At 37.1% G+C, this 21,740-nt stretch overlaps 1 protein-coding gene across 1 annotated transcript; it reads right to left on the bottom strand.

Moving 5' to 3' along the window:
• Nucleotides 1-15,082: 15,082 nt before the first annotated feature.
• LOC120328191 (sperm axonemal maintenance protein CFAP97D1-like) lies at nucleotides 15,083-18,589 on the bottom strand. Its single transcript, XM_039394612.2, has 4 exons — nucleotides 18,436-18,589; nucleotides 17,425-17,624; nucleotides 16,552-16,744; nucleotides 15,083-16,284 (listed from the first exon to the last, which is right to left on the bottom strand). Exons 1-4 carry the CDS (start codon nucleotides 18,526-18,528, stop codon nucleotides 16,066-16,068), a joined length of 705 nt encoding a protein of 234 aa, XP_039250546.2. The 5' UTR covers nucleotides 18,529-18,589; the 3' UTR covers nucleotides 15,083-16,065.
• Nucleotides 18,590-21,740: the final 3,151 nt, after the last annotated feature.

Genomic DNA, 21,740 nt, shown 5'->3' with positions numbered 1-21,740 from the left:
GATTTTAATAATGTTTACATACACAGGATGGAAAGATTCATAGGATGTTTCCCCGACCTTTGACCTCAAAAAGGTTTTCCCTATACTTTACTATTGCAAAATTTTGGAGGCGTATTTTGCGAGTGTTTCAGAGAGTTGACATTTACAAACTGATTTACATTCTCAAAACCATTATTTTTATGAAAATATACAACCACGTGCCGCATACACGCTCATTTAAGCCTAGTCTATCGCAGCTTTTCTGAGACTCATTTTTGATTATTGTAACTAAACTAAAGCTTATCGGAAGGCATAATAAAAATTACAATACTTCATTTACAACTAATTTTCAGAAACACAACCAAAAACTGACAAATAACACGCAAATCCGAAAAACTTCGAATATCTCTGTCTGAGCGAACAAAGTGTCTGAGTGCCTTCAAAAAATTTAATTGTTTTGTTATACGTCATCGTTGACTTTTTGCTGATTGATCATTGTTACGGAAATAAACAAGGAAAACGATACTCGGGGAAACATCCATACAGTTGTCGATGTGCGACATGTGTATCCATATTTGTCAGCCATTCATTGCTTTTGTATTTATTAATTAATTAATAATGCATTTGAAGTTTCGTTTAGGTAATCAAATAAATATTCTGAAATGTCCGTACCCCCGGTAATTTTGAAGTTTTGTAAACGGACCTTTGGTGAAAATAGTTGAGTAGCCCTGGTCTAGTCTAGGACTTACATTGTCTTCAAAACTAAAATATAATTCAGTAATTGGTTATTTACAACAAATGGCAAAATAGGCATAGAAAAAAAAAAATCTGACACAGCTTAAATGCCTTAAAATAATATTAGTTAAATAAGGTAGGCCTACCGCAGTACCGAAAATCAAGATAAACCAATTAATTTTAAGCTTTTTCTATTAGACTTAAAATTGTGACATTGTTGACTTGCATCTGTTTTCTCAATTTCTCTCTGGAGACTGGATACCATTTTAATCTAATATCAGAATATTGCCCCTTCCCTAATTTTCTTATCTGCTTTTATTTGATTCTGTTTATCTTAGCTTCTTAGGTCTGTAGGTTGGGTTCGGGGCAATAAATTAAAGTGTAGATAGTAAGACATAATCAAAGTTGTGTGTTTTTGCATGGTGTGATATTTTCTTTTGCATTCCAAACAGAATTTCCTCTCGGATCCTCGGTACCTACTATACTGCCCTAATTTTAGAATTGAAGTATACCTGTATTTTATTTACCCACACGGTACCAGTACCTACTTCTGTACGTAACATTTAATACCGTACTTTATGAAATACAGAAATTTGGCCAATAATTTGGCGGGTGGTCTAACTCCCCTCGGCTAGCCCGTACGGTATTTCTGCATTTTATCGTCTATTATGCGGATTGCGAACTATCGGTATGAGGTCGAAATAAACTTATACCGGTACTTATACAGCCCTCAAGTCAAATAAATGCTATTCAATACCGGATACGGCACTACTGTCAGACCGGAGACAATGCAAAACATCTCACGTAGGGTACCGTACCGTAACATTTGTGATCAGAATGTACGGTACGCCGCCGACGGTCTGCTGTAATTAATTCGCCAGAAGACATTTCAATGTAAGCAGAGCCATTATATAATGGCTCTGATGTAAGTATCGCTTCTAACACTTTTGCGAGTGGCACTGTTATATTATATATACTGTACTGTGATATTCAGTAATTTATTTTTCTTCTACTCAAAATACGAACTATACATACACAAATTAAAAAAATCGCATTTCGGGATAAAATGGAGACGCCAAAAACCAATCTTGGTTATCGAGTGGCGGCACTCTTGGGACAGTCCAACACTGACAACGGAAAACTACGGCCCGCGGGCCAAATCCGGCCCGTTGGGTGATTCAATCTGGCCCGCGTAATGCTGTCATGAAAATATGCCTTTAATAAATGCTGGATGCACTACATAGCTGTTGTTATTAAAATCTGTATAGAGGACTTGCACGGGTCACGTGACTTTATTTACTGAACGGCAAAAAAACAAAAACGTCCAGCTGGCTCCTGTCAGTTGCAAGTCGGATTATACGTTTGCGTTTTTCTTGGCTGTTGAAAATGGTTATTTCGTATTGTGCCGTTGGCTGTACGTATAGTAGCCTATACTATAGACAACGAAATGGTTTCCCAGTTATATTCCACTTTTTTCAAAAGATCCGGAACGTCGCGCTATGTGGATATCATTTATTGGCAGGACTGCTTGATGATTGGTGTCAAGTCCAGACGTCATCTCGCTTGTGTTTCACTGTTTGCGGACAGCACTTCGTTGATGGTGAGTGATAATGTGCCGTTATCAATTTCTTTCAATTTTCATAAGCTCCCTCATTTCAATGTAAAGCAGATGACAAACTAGTGTTATTGGTAGGCCTAGTTGCAGACTTGAATTGCTGACTTGTGTATGGAATTAATCATCAATTGCCATAATGTATTGTTTCCCTAGTTAGCAGGTAATTTATTACTAAGTGTTAAAAGTTGAATAGATAACTAAAGTTTAACGCCAGTGGTCATGCAAAAAATAACCAGAATTCAATTGAATTCGCCATCTAGGAATACGCTCGCCACCACCTCTCTGATCACCCTGGTAGTTTTACAGGATCCAATCTCATGCGGGGATAGTTATGTATGTGCGAGAGAATTGCAGCTCTCCTCCCATTGAGGGTGGTTCACACGACCGCTGGTCGGTTACTTACGACATCCCCCACCAACCATCAAGTCCATGCTTCGGAAAACAAATAACTGGCTAACTAATCCCGACATAGAATGGTAATCGTGCGAGAGACTGTGGTCCGCCATATGATAAATCCTATCCCAAAGGTGCTTGTACAACTGACCAAAAATGTCTTTTCATTGTCATTGGTAAAAAAGATATGTTACCCGTAATCAAATTCATTTAGGACTAGAGTTTGTGGTGGGATATGGACATAAATTTCACCACTTGATCGTTAGATTTTATGAAAAAAATTATTACAAAGCTAGTGCAGGATCATGATATCGAATGAATCTGTATCCATTATCTTACAAATATGGATGCGACCATGGAATACTGTAGATAGATGGCAAAGTATAAGTTGCAACAAGACCTCAGCTTGCGTGACTTGATAATACATCCTCAGTATCCATTTATTGATGCTTGCCGTAATGACGAGGTAACTTGTGATTACTATGGATTGGTGGAGATAAAGTGTCCATTGTGCTTGAACGAAAGCAACTTCACTACGGCCCTATCAAAAATTATTTGTTCGGGTGGGTCTGGTAGTGAAGGTTTCAGTTTAAAAAAGTTGGACACCGATACTACAACCAAATACAGTTGCAAGTGAAACTTAGCGAGGCGTAATATTGCGACTTTGTGATCTGAAAGAAAATTCTGATGGGTAGCCAGCTAGCAGCAACCTTTTGTTCAAAGAATAATATAAGATATGACTTAAGAGTCTAAAATTTTATTTGAGACGGGTGTTATCCAAGCTAATTTGCAAATGATATTCCTGGTACCAAATGTATCACACACTTTACAGTAATTATAAATTATATTTGAAAAATGAAGCACATCAAAAATGTATTTTTAAAAAACAATTGGTTTTATCTGCAGATACCAGGTTTATTATATTAAGGTCGACCATTTCAATGCTAAATTTTCCTTAGTCAAAAGGCACACTTGATTCGCAAAGATTTTTGAATACGCACAGTACATCAATTTGGAGCAGTGGCGGCGCGTCAATAGGGCCAACCCGGGCAATGCCCCGGTTGTTTTTTCGGTATAATAAAAAATATTCGAAAAATACCTCAATATCGGTTGCACAGACTGTCTACACTAGCCATATTCTCCCGACATGGTTCATTTTTTCGCTCGCAAAGCCTTCGCCGAACGTCGACGGGGCGACGCCGATTTTGCCCCGGTTGCTCATTGTATATCGTATTCTCTCTTTTATCTTCCACTCGCCGCGTTTGTCTCGTTTGTTTTCTGTTTCTTTTACTAAATCATCGGGGCTAGCCCCGAAATTATGACGACACAATGCCGACGTTTCTTACAAGAACGTGTTGACATATTCACGCATTCCTTCTCGTTCGTTGGTTGCTTGAAGAGTTGATAGTTTCCACGCCTTCGTTTTTGTCGCTTGTTTCGCTATTTGAATCAGTTAGAGACCTTTAGTCCATTTGCTTTCGATTTTCCACATTCCTTTTGAGCTCCTCACTTCTTTCCGGCTTCGCATTTCTTAGCCTTAGACCTCATAATGAATAAGGTTGATGCACTACTTCGCACTCCGTTTTCGCAGCTGCCACTGGAACAAAAATTAGAGGTACAACGTCTTGGGCCTTATCAACCAAAAAATTGTTCACTGGAACAATCCCATGACGGAGGAAAGCGTCGGCGTACATTCTGCGCAGAAACTTGGTATAAAAAACACGAATGGTTGTGTTACAGCGAGGACAAAAATGCACTTTTTTGTTTTTATTGCCTACTTTTTGCTTCCGCCCGTGACTCACGTTGGTGTAATTTTGGTTTTAGAGATCTTAAACATCTTTCCGAGCGTGCCAGGGATCATCAATCTTCAATGGAGCATCTGGACAATGCAGTAAAATACCGAACATTCGGAAATGTTAATATTGCAGCACAGTTGGATGAAGGACGCGCGGTTTCTATTCGTCGGCACAACCAAAACGTCGAGAAAAACCGCCATGTTCTCGGTCGATTGATAGATGTTTTGAAGTTCATTGGTTGTCACGAGCTGTCCCTCCGTGGGCACGATGAACGGGCTGGCTCTTCTAATAGAGGGGTATTTTTGGATATGGTGGAATACACCGCATCCCTAGATACAGTATTGAGAGATCATCTTGATGCCGCAACTGTTTCGAAAGGGACATCTAAGGATATCCAAAATGATTTGCTCGACTCAATGTATAAAATTTATTTACAAAATTTGGCTCTGGAAATTGAGAATTGCCAGTCCCTTTCGATTCAGTATGACGAGACAACTGACATCACGTGCGTTTCCCAACTGGCTGTGATTTTTTGGTTTGTGAAAGATGGTAAACCTACCGAGAGATTTCACAGCTTTGTACCAATCGTTGATCGCACGGCTTGCGGGATATCGGCTGTACTGAAAGAAGTGTTACAGCCTTACAACGCGAAGTCAAAATTGATAGCTCAAACTTATGACGGCGCGGCAGTCATGAGTGGGTAGAAACATGGTGTTCAAGTTTATATAAAAGAAGATTTTCCTCATGCGCATTTTTTACATTGTTATGCACACCAATTTAACCTCGTTATTAAAAATATGTGTCTTGATTCCCCCTCTCGTCCGTATATTTTTTGCAAATGTTTCGGGGTTTTCTTCATTTTTTTCCGTTTCGGCGAAGCGCTCTGACCTCCTTCGCCAGATATATAGCCGCCGTTTCCCAGCTTGTGCACCAACACGTTGGAACTTCCAATCACGCGTGGTGCAGGGCGTGTCCGAAATTAGGTCTGAGCTCATTGAGTGTTTCAATGGCATTCAGAGCTCTCCGGTTTGGGACGAACGCTCTGTGAGGGAGGCGGCAGGTCTAAAGCGTCTGCTAGAAGATGGTGAGTTTTCATTTTTTCTCGCTTTTTTCTCCACAATATTCTATCACGTGGATGTATTATACGGCGCATTGCAGTCAAGGCTAATGGATGGAGCGTCTGTGCAGTCGTGTATTTCAGACTTCTGCGATGCTGTATCTCGTATCCGGGAAACAATAAAATACGACGACACATGGAGTGCTTCTTTACGCCGCGGGCAAACAACGCAGCGTTGGATTTTGTCTGCAAAGGAAAAAATTAATCTTCAACCACTGAAAATTTCAAAGCAATTGGTCCAGTATTCGAAGAGAAAAGCGACTTTTTAAAAACGTGTCAAAGAACAAGAACAACAAGAACAAGAACAACAACAACATAATATTGAAACGATCGTTATGTCCACTACGTGTCCAAAAAGACTTGATTACTTTTTTTATTCTATATCAGTGAGACCTTTGCTGCTGCATTAACGCTGATAGATATTTAGGCTTCCCGCTGCTTGTCAGCAGGGAACCTATTGTATTCCTGTGTTTTATTATTATTATTATTATTTATTTATTATTATTTATTTTTATTATTTTTTTTTCAAATTGTTCCTACAAACTTGAAATTCACCTCAAATGTGCAGAAGTTCTCAGCTAGCAATAAAATGCAAATTTTATGCATGAGTGACCACGCTTTCACGCTCCAGTGAGCAAAACGCGTTTTCAGTTTTTTTGCGATTTCTCAAAATTGATACATGGTATTGGTTTGAAATTCATAACAATGATTAATGGACATGTTCCGGATACGATATGTAAAGGATACGCATGAGTGACCTCGGCGATACGCTCCAGTGAGCAATATAGGATTTTCATCTTCTTCTTGAGAACGACACAACTTAGAGACTTGAAATTTACATCACATGCAGAGAATAAGTCCCCCATCATAAATTGCAAATTTTATGCATGACCGACCACGCTTTCACGCTCCAGTGAGCAAAACGCGTTTTCAGTTTTTTTGCGATTTCTCAAAATTGATACATGGTATTGGGTTGAATTCCATAACAATGATTAATGAACATGTTCCGAATGCGATATGTCAAGGATACGCATGAGTGACCTCGGCGATACGCTCCAGTGAGAAATATAGGATTTTACATTTTCATCTTATTCTCGAGAACGACACTACTTAGAGACTTGAAATTTACATCACATGCAGATAATAAGTCCCCCATCATAAATTGCAAATTTTATGCATGACTGACCACACTTTCACGCTCCAGTGAGCAAAACGCGTCTTCAGTTTTTTTTACGCGGGAAGCCTGTTAAAGCTGCACGCAGCTCTAGTTATTATTATTTTTTTTTCAAATTGGTCCTACAAACTTGAAATTCACCTCACATGTGCAGAAGTTCTCAGCTAGCAATAAAATGCAAATTTTATGCATGACTGACCACGCTTTCACGCTCCAGTGAGCAAAACGCGTATTCAGTTTTTTTGCGATTTCTCAAAATTGATACATGGTATTGGGTTGAAATTCATAACAATGATTAAAGGACATGTTCCGGATATAATATGTCAAGGATACGCATGAGTCATCTCGGCGATACGCTCCAGTGAGCAATATAGGATTTTACATTTTCATCTTCTTCTCGAGAACGACAATACTTAGAGACTTGAAATTTACATCACATGCAGACAATAAGTCCCCCATCATAGTTTGCAAATTTTATGCATGACTGACCACGCTTTCACGCTCCAGTGAGCAAAACGCGTATTCAGTTTTTTTGCGATTTCTCAAAATTGATACATGCTATTGGGTTGAAATTCAAAACAATGATTAATGGACATGTTCCGGATACGATATGTCAAGGATACGCATGAGTGACCTCGGCGATACGCTCCAGTGAGCAATATAGGATTTCACATTTTCATCTTCTTCTAGAGAACGACACTACTTAGAGACTTGAAATTTACATCACATGCAGATAATAAGTCCCCCATCGTAAACTGCAAATTTTATGCATGACTGACCACGCTTTCACGCTCCAGTGAACAAAACGCGTCTTCAGTTTTTTTACGCGGGAAGCCTGTTAAAGCTGCACGCAGCTCTAGTTTATATTGGGTTTATATTTTCTAACTTTCAAATAAATACACGGACTACCGGTACTGGTTTCATCTTACAGGTTACTCCTATTACGAGACTTAATGAAGTTCATAACTGAAAACAGAGATTCACAAGCATATGTAGATGAAAATATGTAGAATTGTAGAGTAATGCAGTTGCAAAGTTTTTAAGACACGGAAACCTTTCGGGAATGGCATCCCAATCACGCAAGCAATAGTTCATTTTATGCACTTCTCTCTTGATACCTTCCCTAATCGTTTTATTTCTTTCGAAATCAATTTATAACAGTAAGTTAGCAAGTGACTATAACCAACGTGGGCTGTACAACTTTTAAATCGAGCAGAAATGACGAAAAAGGATGGCACAGACGATCTATATTACGTAAGAGTGTAGCCAAATGAATGCTGAGCTTTTCTCGACAAAATTTCGCGAGAGCTCACTCATTTGTTACGTCATATTTATTCTTTGTAGCCATATGTCATGAAAGGACAAAAAGATTTTAAATAAATACCAGATTGTTAACATTCGATAATACACATACGAACACCTATTTTCATCAGATAATTCTAATAATCAGATAGTCCTAAACCTTTTTATCTACAGGAGAATGATCTCGTTTCCGAGGCCTCGCTCGCGGAGGCGCAGTTCTTACCACTTCATGGCAGCTCCTGCCACGAACGAACCGCGGCAGCAGCTCTTGCCATGGTTTTATAGCGCTATTCAGTAATCAGTATTAACGGTATATTCACAAATTAATGTACCAGATATTAATTGATCATGTGGAATTATATCTACTTAAACCCTAACCCTAACCCCAAATCAATCAAAACTGTATCCATAAGAAAAACGTTCCAACTTACCCAATATTTGTCACCATAATAGACAGCCCTGTCTTTACGGCCCACCTGCCGCGGTTACGGCAGCAAAATTTTACCTGCCATTGGTTTTCAATTTGCTGCCGCGGTAACGGCAGCTCGACATTGGTTTGTGGCAGCTAAAAAGTCAGTTGCCATGAGTTTGGCCGTAGCCGCCATGGTATGGAAATACTGCCATGGTTTTGCGGCAGCTGCAGATGCCACAGAATACTTAAAACTGCACTTGCGCTCGCCTGCCGAATAAATGGGCTCGCGTGCCAAGTTTGGCACGCGTGTCAGGGGTTGCCCACCCCCTTTAAAAAAAAATTACACACTAATCATCATTTGACAATGCCGAGTTCGAGTTTCAGATCAGTAATAGATTACCTGCTAACAAACGAAACAATCAGACAACACCTTCTGACCATTGATGAAGATTTCTTTCAATTTAAAACGCAAATATGCCTACCAATAACGGTAGTTTTTAGAATAGGATTTTTCACACTTACTGATAGATTATCTGCTAACTAGGTAAACAATACCTTATGACAATTGATGATTAATTCCTTACACAAGTCAAGTCTGCAAGTAGACAAGCAAGTAGGCCTACTCCTACCAATAACAGTAGTTTGTCATCTGCTTTCCATTGAAATGAAAGAGCTTGTGAATATTTAAAGAAATTGGTATCGGCACATTATCACTCACCATCAACGAAGTGCTGTCCGCAAACAGTGAAAAACAAGCGAGATGACTTCTGGACTTGGCACCAAGCAGTCATGCCAATAGATGATATCCACATTGCGCGACGTTCCAGATCTTTTGAAAACAGTGGAATATAACTGAAGATCCATTTCGTTGTCTATAGCAGTGATTCCCAAAGTGGGCGATATCGCCCCCCAGTGGGCGAAAACGATACAGAGGGGGGCGAAAAAGTCTTAGGGGGCGATAGGGGGGCGATTTCGCGAAACCTGTTTTATGTTCGGCGCACTTAATTCTGTACTCTGTGTGCATTCGCAGGCTTGAATCACGTGGGCGATTATCACACGCGAAAGGATTTCTGGTCTCGTCTTCGCAGTAAGGCAAGGTAGTTTGCGTATCCCGCTGGTCGGCAAAATACGGCCGGAATAAAATAATCTGGCCCGGGACGATTCACTGAATGGACCTTTCCCCGACCTTTGACCGCGGAAAATTCTTCCCATACTTCACCATTTTAAAATTTTCGGTGCTTATTTTAAGAGTGGTTTCGCGAGTTGTTGCCTGTGAAATGGGGTATTTGTTTCAAACTATAATTCTAATACACACCATTTAACAATCTGTTTTTTAAAAGTACCGATAAAGAATTTTAGCCTAGTCTATCACAGCTATTTCTACACTAATTTTTGATTGATGTATTTAAACTGAAACTCATAGAAAGACAAAGTAATCATTGACTTATTTGATTTATATTCAAATTTCCGAAAAACAACTAAAAACTAACGAATATAATTCAAAAACGCGAAAATGAGGTAATGTTCACGACGACGCCTGAAAATCTATCTGAGTGAAAGTGTCTGAGCGGATACGAAAGGGGGCATTGTTACGTTTTTTGCATCTTGCTGATTGGCCAATGTCACGAAGTAAACAAAGAAGTCTATACCCGGGGAAATATCCAAACGGCGGTTTTGACGATGAATTTTTTTTTATTTATAATCTACGCTCGAGGAGTAAATTACATTTTTTTACGTAACAGAATTTATCGCGAGACACGTTTATACTGAATTATACTATATCCTAACAATTTAGTGAACAGCCACTCGTTTAACGAGCCTACAATTTAATTATAATTAGACAAATGGAAACACGCAGAAAAGTTGATGCTGAGTGCAGGGGTTCAATAGCGCAGTAAATATTCGAATATATTGCAAAGCAATAAGGAAATAAAATTCATATTCTATTCGAGAGATTGATCACTGCATAATTTTTGTAAAAATGTATCTTCTTAAAGAAAATATTCATCAAAATTTCACAAATCATGCGGAAATATTCACTTCGATGTTTGGAAGTACGTATTTGTGCAAACCATTATTTTCGAAAATGACCATTACAAAGAACAAGCAAAGAAGTGGGTTTGGTGATGCCCATTTAGAAAATGTTTCAATCTTGGCGTCGTAAAGCTATGCAGCGTGATGCAGCAACAAGACAGTGTCACAATAAATGTCATTGTAATATTTTTTTAATAAGACGACTGAGTTGAGTTCACGAATTGTCGCAGTTTTTGCGCGCTGTTCCGTTTTTAACTTTCGAAAAATATGAGCAACCCTGAATTTGTCCTGCGAGCGACATAAAATTTGCCGACCCCTGGGCCGTAGCCGATAGTCAGTCACGTCTTCTTCCACATCCGAGTCTATGAATCCAAAAACAAATGGCTAGTTAATTACGGACTGGTGATCGGACTGGAGGCCGTGATAGGATGAGGAATCGGGGATGAATTTTTCCGAAGTTTTTTGGTGCAGGTCATCAGGCTGTACGAATGAATGAGATGTACGAAAATCATTATTATAAGTTTGGGAAAATTAACTTTGGTTTTATTATTTTAATGTGACATGGGGTGGATTTAGGAAGTGAAATGCTATAAGGCAAGAGTACACGGCGGTTTTTGAGGAGGTAGAACCCTGGATTCTTTCATTTCCGACCTATTATATGGTAAAAAGGGGGGTTTTCAGTCGTGCTACTATTGCTATTAAAACAACGAAATCACCTTTCCATCAGTAAACGGGGTAATTTTAGATATATATAATAAAAAAAACTCACTGAAAAACACCAAGCTCATCTATCTCATTAAAAAACACTATAAACTATGATTTGTCTTCTTATTTGGTCTGTAATATATTCGTTTCTGACTTTATATTTTTTTGTAGTACAGGGGGGCGATGAAGTTGTACAAACTACTTTAGGGGGGCGATGGTCAAAAAAGTTTGGGAAGCACTGGTCTATAGTATACTATACGTACAGCCAACGGAACAATACGAAATAACCATTTTCAACAGCCAAACAAAACGGAAACGTACAATCCGACTTGCAACTGATAGGAGCGAGCTGGACGTTTTTGTTTTTTTGCCGTCCAGTAAACAAAGTCACGTGACCCGTGCAAGTCCTCTATAGTGCAATAGGCTTGTTAGATTATGATCGTAGTCTGTGTAAGTTGTATTTTAGGTTGCCACAGACGTTAACAAAAACCTTACGTTTTCTTGCTCACTCGATTACACGGCGTGCTTTTCACACATCTTTCTTCCGCCTCGTGCGCTTGTCACGTCGTGTGAATGTAAAGCTGCAAGAAAAATACTCTTTGCTCGAGAAATGTAGGCTACACCAGCAATGTTAATTCTTTCAATTCGAAATTGACTTTATTCTCAGAACAGTTATCTAACAATTGTTTTGCGCTTTTTTTCCACGCTCCCAAGCATGCTATGAAATACAGCAAACTACTGAATGATCTCCATAATAAAATTCTGCCGGACATTCGAAAAGCTCCAAGAATCATTTGAAATTGTTTTGTCTCCCATTTCACAAGTCACTGCAACAGGCCTACAATAACTAGGAATGCTCGACATTCCACGTGTCTGTTTTAAAGGAGAAATTTAAATCCTTGCTCTAAATTGCTACAGCCTACAACCAAACTAAAACCAAATTTTGATGTTTTAGCTGAAAAAATTGCTCATGGAATATGTTGAAATTGCGATTGAATTTAGTTTTGGCACGAGATGTATCTCAGATTCTAAAGCACACCAAAAATAGAAGTCATGTGGGAATTATTTGAAAAACTTCAAATACCGTTCAACAAACTAAAAGGTTTTGTACAATTATCGAATGCAAGTGTAGATGTAAGATTTGAAAACTGAAAATTCGCTGTTCAGGTTGATGCAAACTCAAAAGAGAAGGTTTACTGTAGACTTATCGTTCCATCGTCTTAATGTAGGCTAGCTGAAATAACCGATAAACATGAAGGAAATTCTGAATTATTTTAGAACGTTTTATGGGAGTGCAAATGATACGGTCGAACTGCTTGATAAAATGTGACTGAAGAAGGGAATCCCGTCAGAAGTTTTGTTAAAATAAAAGGACATACATTATTGGTTAAATATTGGGGACAAACTCCAACATGTAGAGTGGCCCAGGGGTTCTCAATCTTTTTTCCTGTTAAGTATCCCTTGAGTCATGAAATAATCCACATGAAGCCCCAGTATTCAGACACCAAACTAGGTAATAATATATTGACTAATAATTTTTAAACTGTGTTTTAAAGCAGTGGTTCCGAAACACAGGTCCGCGGACCGGCATCGGCACCGGAAGCTTTTTTGTCGGTCTGCGATAAATTTTGTGCTATACTATAGCTATACTTTCTCCCAGTTGGACACGAAATGGACCCATGGATCGTTGCGTTATATTGTTGTTTTTGATCATGTTCGTATTTCATTTATTCTCATTGTGAAAAAAATCGCTTTTCTCATAAACTACTTGACTAATTGCTTTCAGTGGTAAAAGGTTGTATTTTTTAAGAAGGTTATTACTTTCATTTATTTCAACAATTTCAGTGGCCTCTATGAGATTCGTTTTTTTTTGTGTGCGATGACGTCATCAAAACTAAAAATTGCTTTTTTGTGGTGTTAGGTTTCAAAATGATGTTGTATGAAATATATTGCTGGTGGTTGGTTGTATTGCTGTTGTTGTATTTTCTGGTGATATGCTGTCTGTTCCTGGATCTTATAAAGACAATGCGTACTCCGTTTTCTGAATACATGTAATGATATCATATATTATATATATATTTCCTAATACGAGGCAAACACTTCCAAGCAGGCTGACAGCCAGACACAATTCAGGTTACACTGCACAAATGTAACTAATATTTCTACAGCTGATTCGTTTGTTGTTTTTTACCGAACCAGTGGGCATTTTATAGAATTATTCCGTGAAGTGATAGTTACAGGCTTGATATTTTGATGCAACATAACTTGGATCGGCCGACCGAACGAAAGTCCGACGAAAAATTCAAACTTGCCTGCTAAATTATAGCGCCCACTGTATCGATAATTCTAAAAGGTTTGAAGCAATTAATTAGTTTCCTCAATTAAACAAGATATTAGGTGTATAAATAATAGGAGAAAATAAGTGATTTCAGGCAGGAGTGACGGTTGCGCTTTGCTGTGCCATCCCACTTTACATTGACGCCAATATATTTTAATATCAAAAGTCCCAACTGTTTCGAGTTTGTCGATTTTATTTTGAAGATCCCCCAATTTATATCTAGAATATTGAGGAACATGTCCGCTTCTCTGTACTCAGACTTTCTCTACGATATGCGCAGGCTCTATATGCGCCTTACCAATGGATGAACACCACCGATGTAACCGTGGATCAAAAACAAAGTCATTATATGAATAATTCTTCATATGTAACTCAATAAATGCGACCGCCAATATTTTTATTAAAATTTCGTTCAATAGTTGGCTGACGAATGTAATACGGGATAAAGTCTAGTTTTTGATTGACTAATCTAAGGATTCAAAAAACTGTTTCTGGGTAATTTTTAAAACAATCCTCTGAAATGCGACAGGAGTGTTCAAGCTTGTATAGAATAATGGGACGGTTTGTTTCATTTTACAATTGCAACTCCACCAATTCTGGCGAAGGCCAGGTCGTGAGTTTCTAATATTACATCAGATCCCGCTAATAATGTTTTGTTGTCCGGTAGTAGTTTCCGGAGTTAAAAATTTCCGTGTCAAAAACTCGGTCATGCGCTGAACGTCGATGTAGCGACTTAACGAAAGATTTAAAATTGACATACCGCTGTCATCAAACTTCCATCATTCTATTCGTTATCTGGATGTTCAACATCAGGGTTTGGTAATGAGCACGTTTTGATATTTGTCAGCTTCTGGTAAAATGGACAATAGATGTGAAAATGACCTGCTCTCTTCTAGTTTCAACCAAATCATTGTCAGAAGCAATAATTGGCAATTAGGCCAAAATAAATCATACTTAACGTAAACAAATGCCGATGCTTGGTAAAACCAGGACTGATACAACACTGAATACAATATGGAAAATGGGCTATATACCTTGGTGAGTTATTAAAGTGTTCAAATGCTGTGAAATCATAGGGAAACACTTATGAACTGACACAATGCATTTGAGTGGTTCTTTGTGGAGGTAAACAAAGTAACAGACAACACGTATATATATAGCGGATAAGACGTGGATTGCCCCATCACAACGTATTCTGATTTTAAAGTCATTTTTCTCTTCTACATCAAGCGATGTAATTAGCTTGATTAATCAATTTAAGTTGAAATTGAGAATATTTGAATTTTTCTGCTACGTGATACTGCTGATATGTGATATCGTTTTTTATTTTTTGAAGTCAGATTTTAGAAAATTAGATTTTTTTGGACAATGTAATATCATATAACATCCGTTAAAAACGAAACTGAACACAAAACACAATTATATTCACTATAATGGACTTCATTCACGTTGTGCATCTATTAGAGAATATTCAACACAAAATATACTTCTTAAAATATATTTGCATCTACTCAAATATTTACAGAATACCACAGGTATATAATACAAGGACAAGAAATGTTATCTGAAATATTTAAAATAAACTCATACAGTCACCCCACATGTGCAGAAAGTAATTTTAATTCACATAATCTTAAATCTTATTCTATGCCTAGCAAAAAGAACAAAGCTGATATTCTAAATTGCATACTTATTCAATTGAAAAGATCCAAGTCTGAATGTTTGTCAAATCTTGATTGATTGACTTTATCATTGGAACCAAATGGTAATTGGTTTTAACCAAGGACACGTTCAACATTCATAAAAATATATCATAAATAAAATATTCGAGCTTAAGAAAATAGTCAGCGAAATTTTGAACCAACCTGAACGTACTTAATTAAGCAATTGTCACTAAATGAATTTAATAATGTCCAAGATTTATCATGATGTAGGATTCTCACTCTCGGCTCATTTTAAGCTTTGTCTTGTTTCTATCTTGCAATATAAAGCGGTAATGCGAACAAAAGTCAGATATCACTGATTGTACTGGAAATTATGGTGTAAAATTATGCACAGGGTAAGGTATACCTATTTACCGAAACAATTTAAGATTCAGTTTTGTCTACTATGTTTAATCCTATACATAAAATTATGTCGGTAAAAATTAAGCAACAATAAAACTTTCTAAGAAATATATAAAGTGAAACATGTAGATATTTTTTTTACAATTTTTACATGGATTAAAACAGCCAAATAGATGGAAACAGGGGAAACATTTAATAAATTCTACAAACAATATACTAGCTTATTGAAAAGCAAATCCTTCTGCTAATGTAATTACTAAATAGAAATAATTATTGGTTGAAACTGTTTAAGTAAGTTTTATATTTATATCTATGGGGAAAAAAATGAAGAAAATGACGGAAATACCCCAGAAAAGTAGTCTTTAATAGAAACGAAATGACTCGAATCTTTAAGTGAATTTAATCCGTATCCTTTTTCTTGCTATCTTTAGAGTCAGAGTCTTCCGAACTACTTTCTTTTGATTGTGACGACATTCTAACGTTTTTCTTCGCCTTTTTCTGTTTCGCTTTACTAGGTTCTGCCGTTGTTGGTTTTTCCTTGTCACTTACTTCCATGCTCTCGGATTTTCCAGTCGGAGCACTGCGTACGCCTGATTTTCGTTTGTTTTTGCGTTTCCGCTGTTTAAAAACATATGAGTTACGTTACGAAGTGAGCAAGCTCAATAATATAAATTAAAATTCTGATGCAGCTATACTGAAAACATAAAAAATTATTTTATGAATTGCGTGTCATGGATTATCGATTGGGGTTGAGACTTGAAGACGTCCAAGTTAATAAGATTAGAGAAACGGAGTAGTGGTAGTGACATTTAAAGGTCAAATAATTGATATTTATGCTACACTTGGAGTACATTTTGTACATTACTTATACTAAAACGGACGAACTTGCTCCTCAATGGTCTTCCACCAATTTTTAGGATATCTCCCAATATTATCCATGAGAGCTTCTGCTTCTTGCCATTCTTTTTCCCATTTCATGTGATTATATTCTGGTTCGCGCATTGTGATGCGATTTAGTATAGATTGATTTTCTCTTGTTACCCGCAGAAGTTCACGTTGTCGTTTTTCTCGATTTAGACTAAAATGAAAAAGATATTTATACTTGTTGAAGTCACCACTATAATCCGGGTGCTTCTATATACATTAAGGTAATTCAAATATGGTTCCATTTTCCTTGTGCTAAGTTTGATAACGGCATTCAAATCAAACCATGTATCGAGGTGATGAATCATATTGTGTATATATATATATATATATATATATATGAGTGTGTATGTGTTAAATATTTTGGACTGCTCGGTCAATGATATGACAACGGGATTATTCGCCATTTAAATTCAAACATGTACAAGATTCTTAGTTTTTTTTGCGGTTGCATTGTTTTACAATTACTGTATAGAGCGAAACGTGGAGTCGCTGGGCGTAAACTAAGTCCTAATCTAAACTAATACAGGTCAAAATGGATTTGTCTTAGCGTTGTTCTTAGCTGCTCCTTCAAGAATAAGATAAAAAAAAAAGAGCAAGAGAGACGTACGCGGCGAGCACAATTGTTAGAATTGAATATGCGTACATTAGATAGGTTCATCAAGGGAATTTTAAATTTAAAAAGTGATTGATTTGCGTTGATATCAACTAAATTCCCATAGACAGCAATCGCTACCGTATTTGAAGAGCAGTTAGAATCCGGATTAATTTCACGTGACAGCTCAGGCAATCTAGACTGTTTCAGTATTTACCAAAACACAACATTTATCTAACCTTTTATTCTGATAGTCGTTTCTATTATCGACTCTTCCTCTGGTTCGCATAACAAAACTCATCTTTTCTAGCAGAATGCGATTATCTCTTTCTATAGTACTCAGCCTTTCTTCTTCCAATTGTAGTTTTTTCATCTTTAAATGCATATGGACGTAGGTTTGTGGAGCACTCGTATCAACAACCGATCTTGCTGATTGCACCTTTGAAAATGCAAAACTTTTTCAAATCAAGCCCAAAACAGCGTTGAAAATGATTCGTGTTGGAAATGTGTTGGAACTCGGGGGTTATATATATATTCAATTTTTGAATTTTATCTTTGTTGTGTAATTCAGCTCATAAAAGTTATAAACATATCAATAAGATGATCTGATTGTTGGTTGATTTTGCTTGGTTGTTAATAAAAATGGTATATATGTTAGCCAACTATAACATGTTGCATAAAATTTTATAACTATGCTATCTTTTTGAAGGAATTTCATTATCTAAAAGCAAAACAACTTATTTTGTTTAGAAGTAGATATCTGTGAAGAGATTAGTTCATTTTTGGACATGTAAGCGCCTGAACATGTATATTTAAAGTAAAATGATAAAGGAGCGGTCCAAATACATATCCGTTTTTGTTCCTGAATGTACCAGGATTATCCATATGCAATCAGTTCTCCCTAACTGAATCCTAAAGTATACCAATTATTTATTATAAGTTAAAGCGTTATGGGAATCTACTCAAAAACATGTAATAGCAAAGAAAAACTATGAGTGGTGCGGGAACTAACAGCTCTGGCAAACAATTTATGAAAAGGGCACTATCTCTTGCCAGCTCAACGATTGTCAAATTTGTTCGATTCGTAAAATCTAAAATTTCCTAATAATTCTTCGATTTTATATACACTGAGATAAGAGATGGTAATCGACTCCATATTACGAGTCAGCGTGAAATAAATAGAAGCTGCGAATAGTTGTGCTAGTGAATAGAAGCTGTAATGGTCATATTTATTAAGTTTAATAGTTCACCTTCCGTCTGTGTTCGTTGTAATAGGTTTCATCCCACTTTTGTTGAAGCAACCTGTTATGACTGGGCAGTATTGGTTGATACGCACGATGCATTTCTCTCACTCTTCAGCTAATGTATCAAAGCAAATATTTTAACAATGAAAAGCATATACCTAAATGAATACAAATACTTTACCATAATTGGTCGATGACGGACTAATTATGAAATTATGACTGGATTGAATTTCAAAATTACAAACGGGGATTGTTTCTTACCTAGTTCGTACGCGAACTGATTGAGCAGATGATCTAAAAAACTAACTTCTAATATATATTCGATATTGAGATGGAATAGATTGATTGAAAAATGATGAGTTCCACAGTTTCTCAAATTCGGCTTACAGGATCACCATAGGGTTTAATAAAATGGCATCATAAGCGTCTGACAATAGGGGTTCACTGACAACTAAACCTAAGCTGTGGGAATATTCTTGTACCAAAATAACCCATGAAGAATTATACTACCAGGCAGGGAAATCAATTGATACTAAACTGAAATAATGGCGAACTGTTGAAACCATATAGCTAGAGTCCCCCCAACAACAGTTCAATAATGCAATGCTATTTATTCCATAATTTTCACATTTTACTCATCCAGAATATTCTAAATGTAAGCTGTCGTCAAATAAACATCAATAGACTACATAATTCAAGTCCATGTCGTAATCCGGAAACTCTGATCATTCTTATAGGTATTAGGTCTGAATATCTCGCTATACCTCATTTTTCCACTGGCTTTCAACAATGGATTGGGTCGCTATGTCAACAGCTTTATTGTGTGGAGTTCCACTTCATTGCACAGAAAAGAGCGCACTCCTTTATTTGCTATTCGACTGCCTCACTAGTCGAGGAGGCTTGTTGAATCAGTTCGCGTGAAATCCACGTAGGCTTTTCACGTGTAAGTAGATGTTTTTGCCGTCGATAAGTGGTATCACCAGTTTCTATATTGGCTATATCTATACGGGAGCGATGACGAGACATGAGAAGATTAACTTATATGATGTTTTATGAATACCAAAGATAAAAAATCAAATCAAAGTGTGCTTGCAGTGAAATCAAAATTGCACAGTTTAAAAAAAATGGTATCTCGATTATAACTTGAGGAAACCCGTCATTTTTGCATCCCCGCTTTTATGTATCCATGCATATGAACTTTAGAAAAATAGAGCACTCTTTGCATAAGCATACTTGAAGGCAACGTACCGACACAAAATGTTTCAATCGTCACAATCTTTACACCTATACCCTTCTATATCACCGACAAAAATCGGAACTGGTCGTTCAGGCCACCTCACAAGAAATAAATAGATAGTGATGTTCGCCAATGATATCCATATATATTCGCAACAAATAATAGTCGTTTCGACAAAGAATTATCTTGTACTAGATATCACAATTTAAAATTCGTAGTTTTTATTATTTTTATTTTACACTATCAGCATTTCATAGTTGAATGAAATATATTAACGCTAATTGCTCGACTCGTGGCGCGTTGTTAGACGGATATTACATATTAGAATCAGAGCTGGTTTGAAACCAAAGAGCTTCATTTTTTTATGTCGGAGCTGGACTCCGGCTCCATACCCATTGAGGTTTTTAAGTGTTGCTATTGACATGAAATATCGCCCTCCGTGCATTTACCCGCATGGGTAAATGAATTGAATATTGGGAACTATCGGTTTGCAATACAGATTTGTAATGCACTGGTTTCGAATTTGCGGCTACAAATGTATGAATAGTCATTTGTCTTTACTCTATATTATTTATTTGTCCGTTCCTCAAAGTTCATCCGGTCATTGCGATTTTATTAAAAAATGCTGGAACAAATCGTAACTATCGCTGGCGCTCCCAAGGACTTGTCTCTTACAGCCAGAGAGCGCCATAGAAGCAGCCGCCCCGGGCAGCACGTAGAGTTCGCATTATTACACATTTTTTCTCGATATGTATTGTCTTGTGTGGCTGATTGGGGTGACGGTGAGTCAGAAATGACTGCCCTTTCCCGCCAATGTGCTCGTGCGGTCCTTGCGTGATTTGGCACAATAATACGATATCCACTCTTACTTGACCTTTAATTTATTCATTCTCGCGTATAACAACATCTTTAATTTATTTATTAATTTAATTTAATATTAATTTATTAAGTTATTTTATTCCGACTGCAAACTGGCCATTGCGCACTGAATGCACATTTACATAAAATTTGCTGTCATTCTGACGGATTTTGTGAACAGTGTTTCGTACCCGAGACCGTAGACCACTCACTACCTATTGCATTGTCAACAATATAATCATCAAAGAAGACCAGTCATTAGCAAAGCCAGAAAACTTAAACTGGAAATGACTTTGGAAGAAGTGTTTAGTAACATGGATATTATTGAAACTGTTATCGAATTTGTTTTGTCTACGGGCAGAAATATTTAGAAAAATTACCTATTGTAATTGATTCAATTGTATAATTATATATTCGTAAATATTGTATTATATGTTAGTATAGGATTTTTAAATTCAAAATGATCAAAGGCGCAAAAGACCACTGAAGTTATAAGCGCCATAAAACATAACAACAACAACAACAAATTTATTTATCCCGTAAATTATTTTTGAAGTTGGGTATAAACGGCATCATTATCATAAACTCGCCCGGGGGAGCAGAAAAGTTTGACACGGCCATGATTACAGAGCATGAGATATGGTGCAATAAAGAAACATAATGAAAATCATACGTCGGATACAAAAGTAGCCTACTTGGATAAATTATACGACAGTGGGCAACTTGGATGGTATTAGAATCAGTAATTCGGACATTCAGGTGAAATTATATAGAATTACCTTACAACTTTTTAGTACCGATCTCACATTTATATATATATGTGTAAGTGAAAATTTTCAAATCACCTCGCGGGTCGCCTAAAAAACTATCGTGGGCCACATGTAGCCCACAGGACGTACGTTATGCAGGCCTTTTTTAAGCGATGGATTCTACATATTAAAAATATGTGGCTGAATTTTAAACCATGCTCGCCTTTTCCATCTACTGTACTTGGGTGAAGTTCTAAAATATCGGAGTTGGACAAATTTGTCAAAAATCAGATAACAAATGAAAATAATCAAACTAACAGTTTCTTGAGAAGCGAAGCCTGAGTAATGCAGTCATCATGGGCTCAGGAAGATGCACACAACTTCCACGCAAATCAACAACATTACGCGCACAAATTTCAGCCTTTGCCGCACAGAGATCGCTTCGTGTGTCTGTGGCTTCATCACAG

The sequence above is a fragment of the Styela clava genome, chromosome 7, assembly GCF_964204865.1.
Source record: "Styela clava chromosome 7, kaStyClav1.hap1.2, whole genome shotgun sequence".
Taxonomy (NCBI): domain Eukaryota; kingdom Metazoa; phylum Chordata; class Ascidiacea; order Stolidobranchia; family Styelidae; genus Styela; species Styela clava.
The sequence above is the reverse complement of the archived record's forward strand: the minus strand, read 5'-3'. Positions and strand labels throughout refer to the sequence as shown.

Coding starts and splice junctions, on each gene's coding strand:
- LOC120328191 (XM_039394612.2), bottom strand. CDS start 18,528: ATGCATCGTGCGTATCAACCAATACTGCCCAGTCATAACAGGTTGCTT. Junction 17,625..18,435: donor ACAACGAACACAGACGGAAG/GTGAACTATTAA, acceptor GCATTTTCAAAG/GTGCAATCAGCAAGATCGGT. Junction 16,285..16,551: donor GGAAGACCATTGAGGAGCAA/GTTCGTCCGTTT, acceptor GTTTTTAAACAG/CGGAAACGCAAAAACAAACG.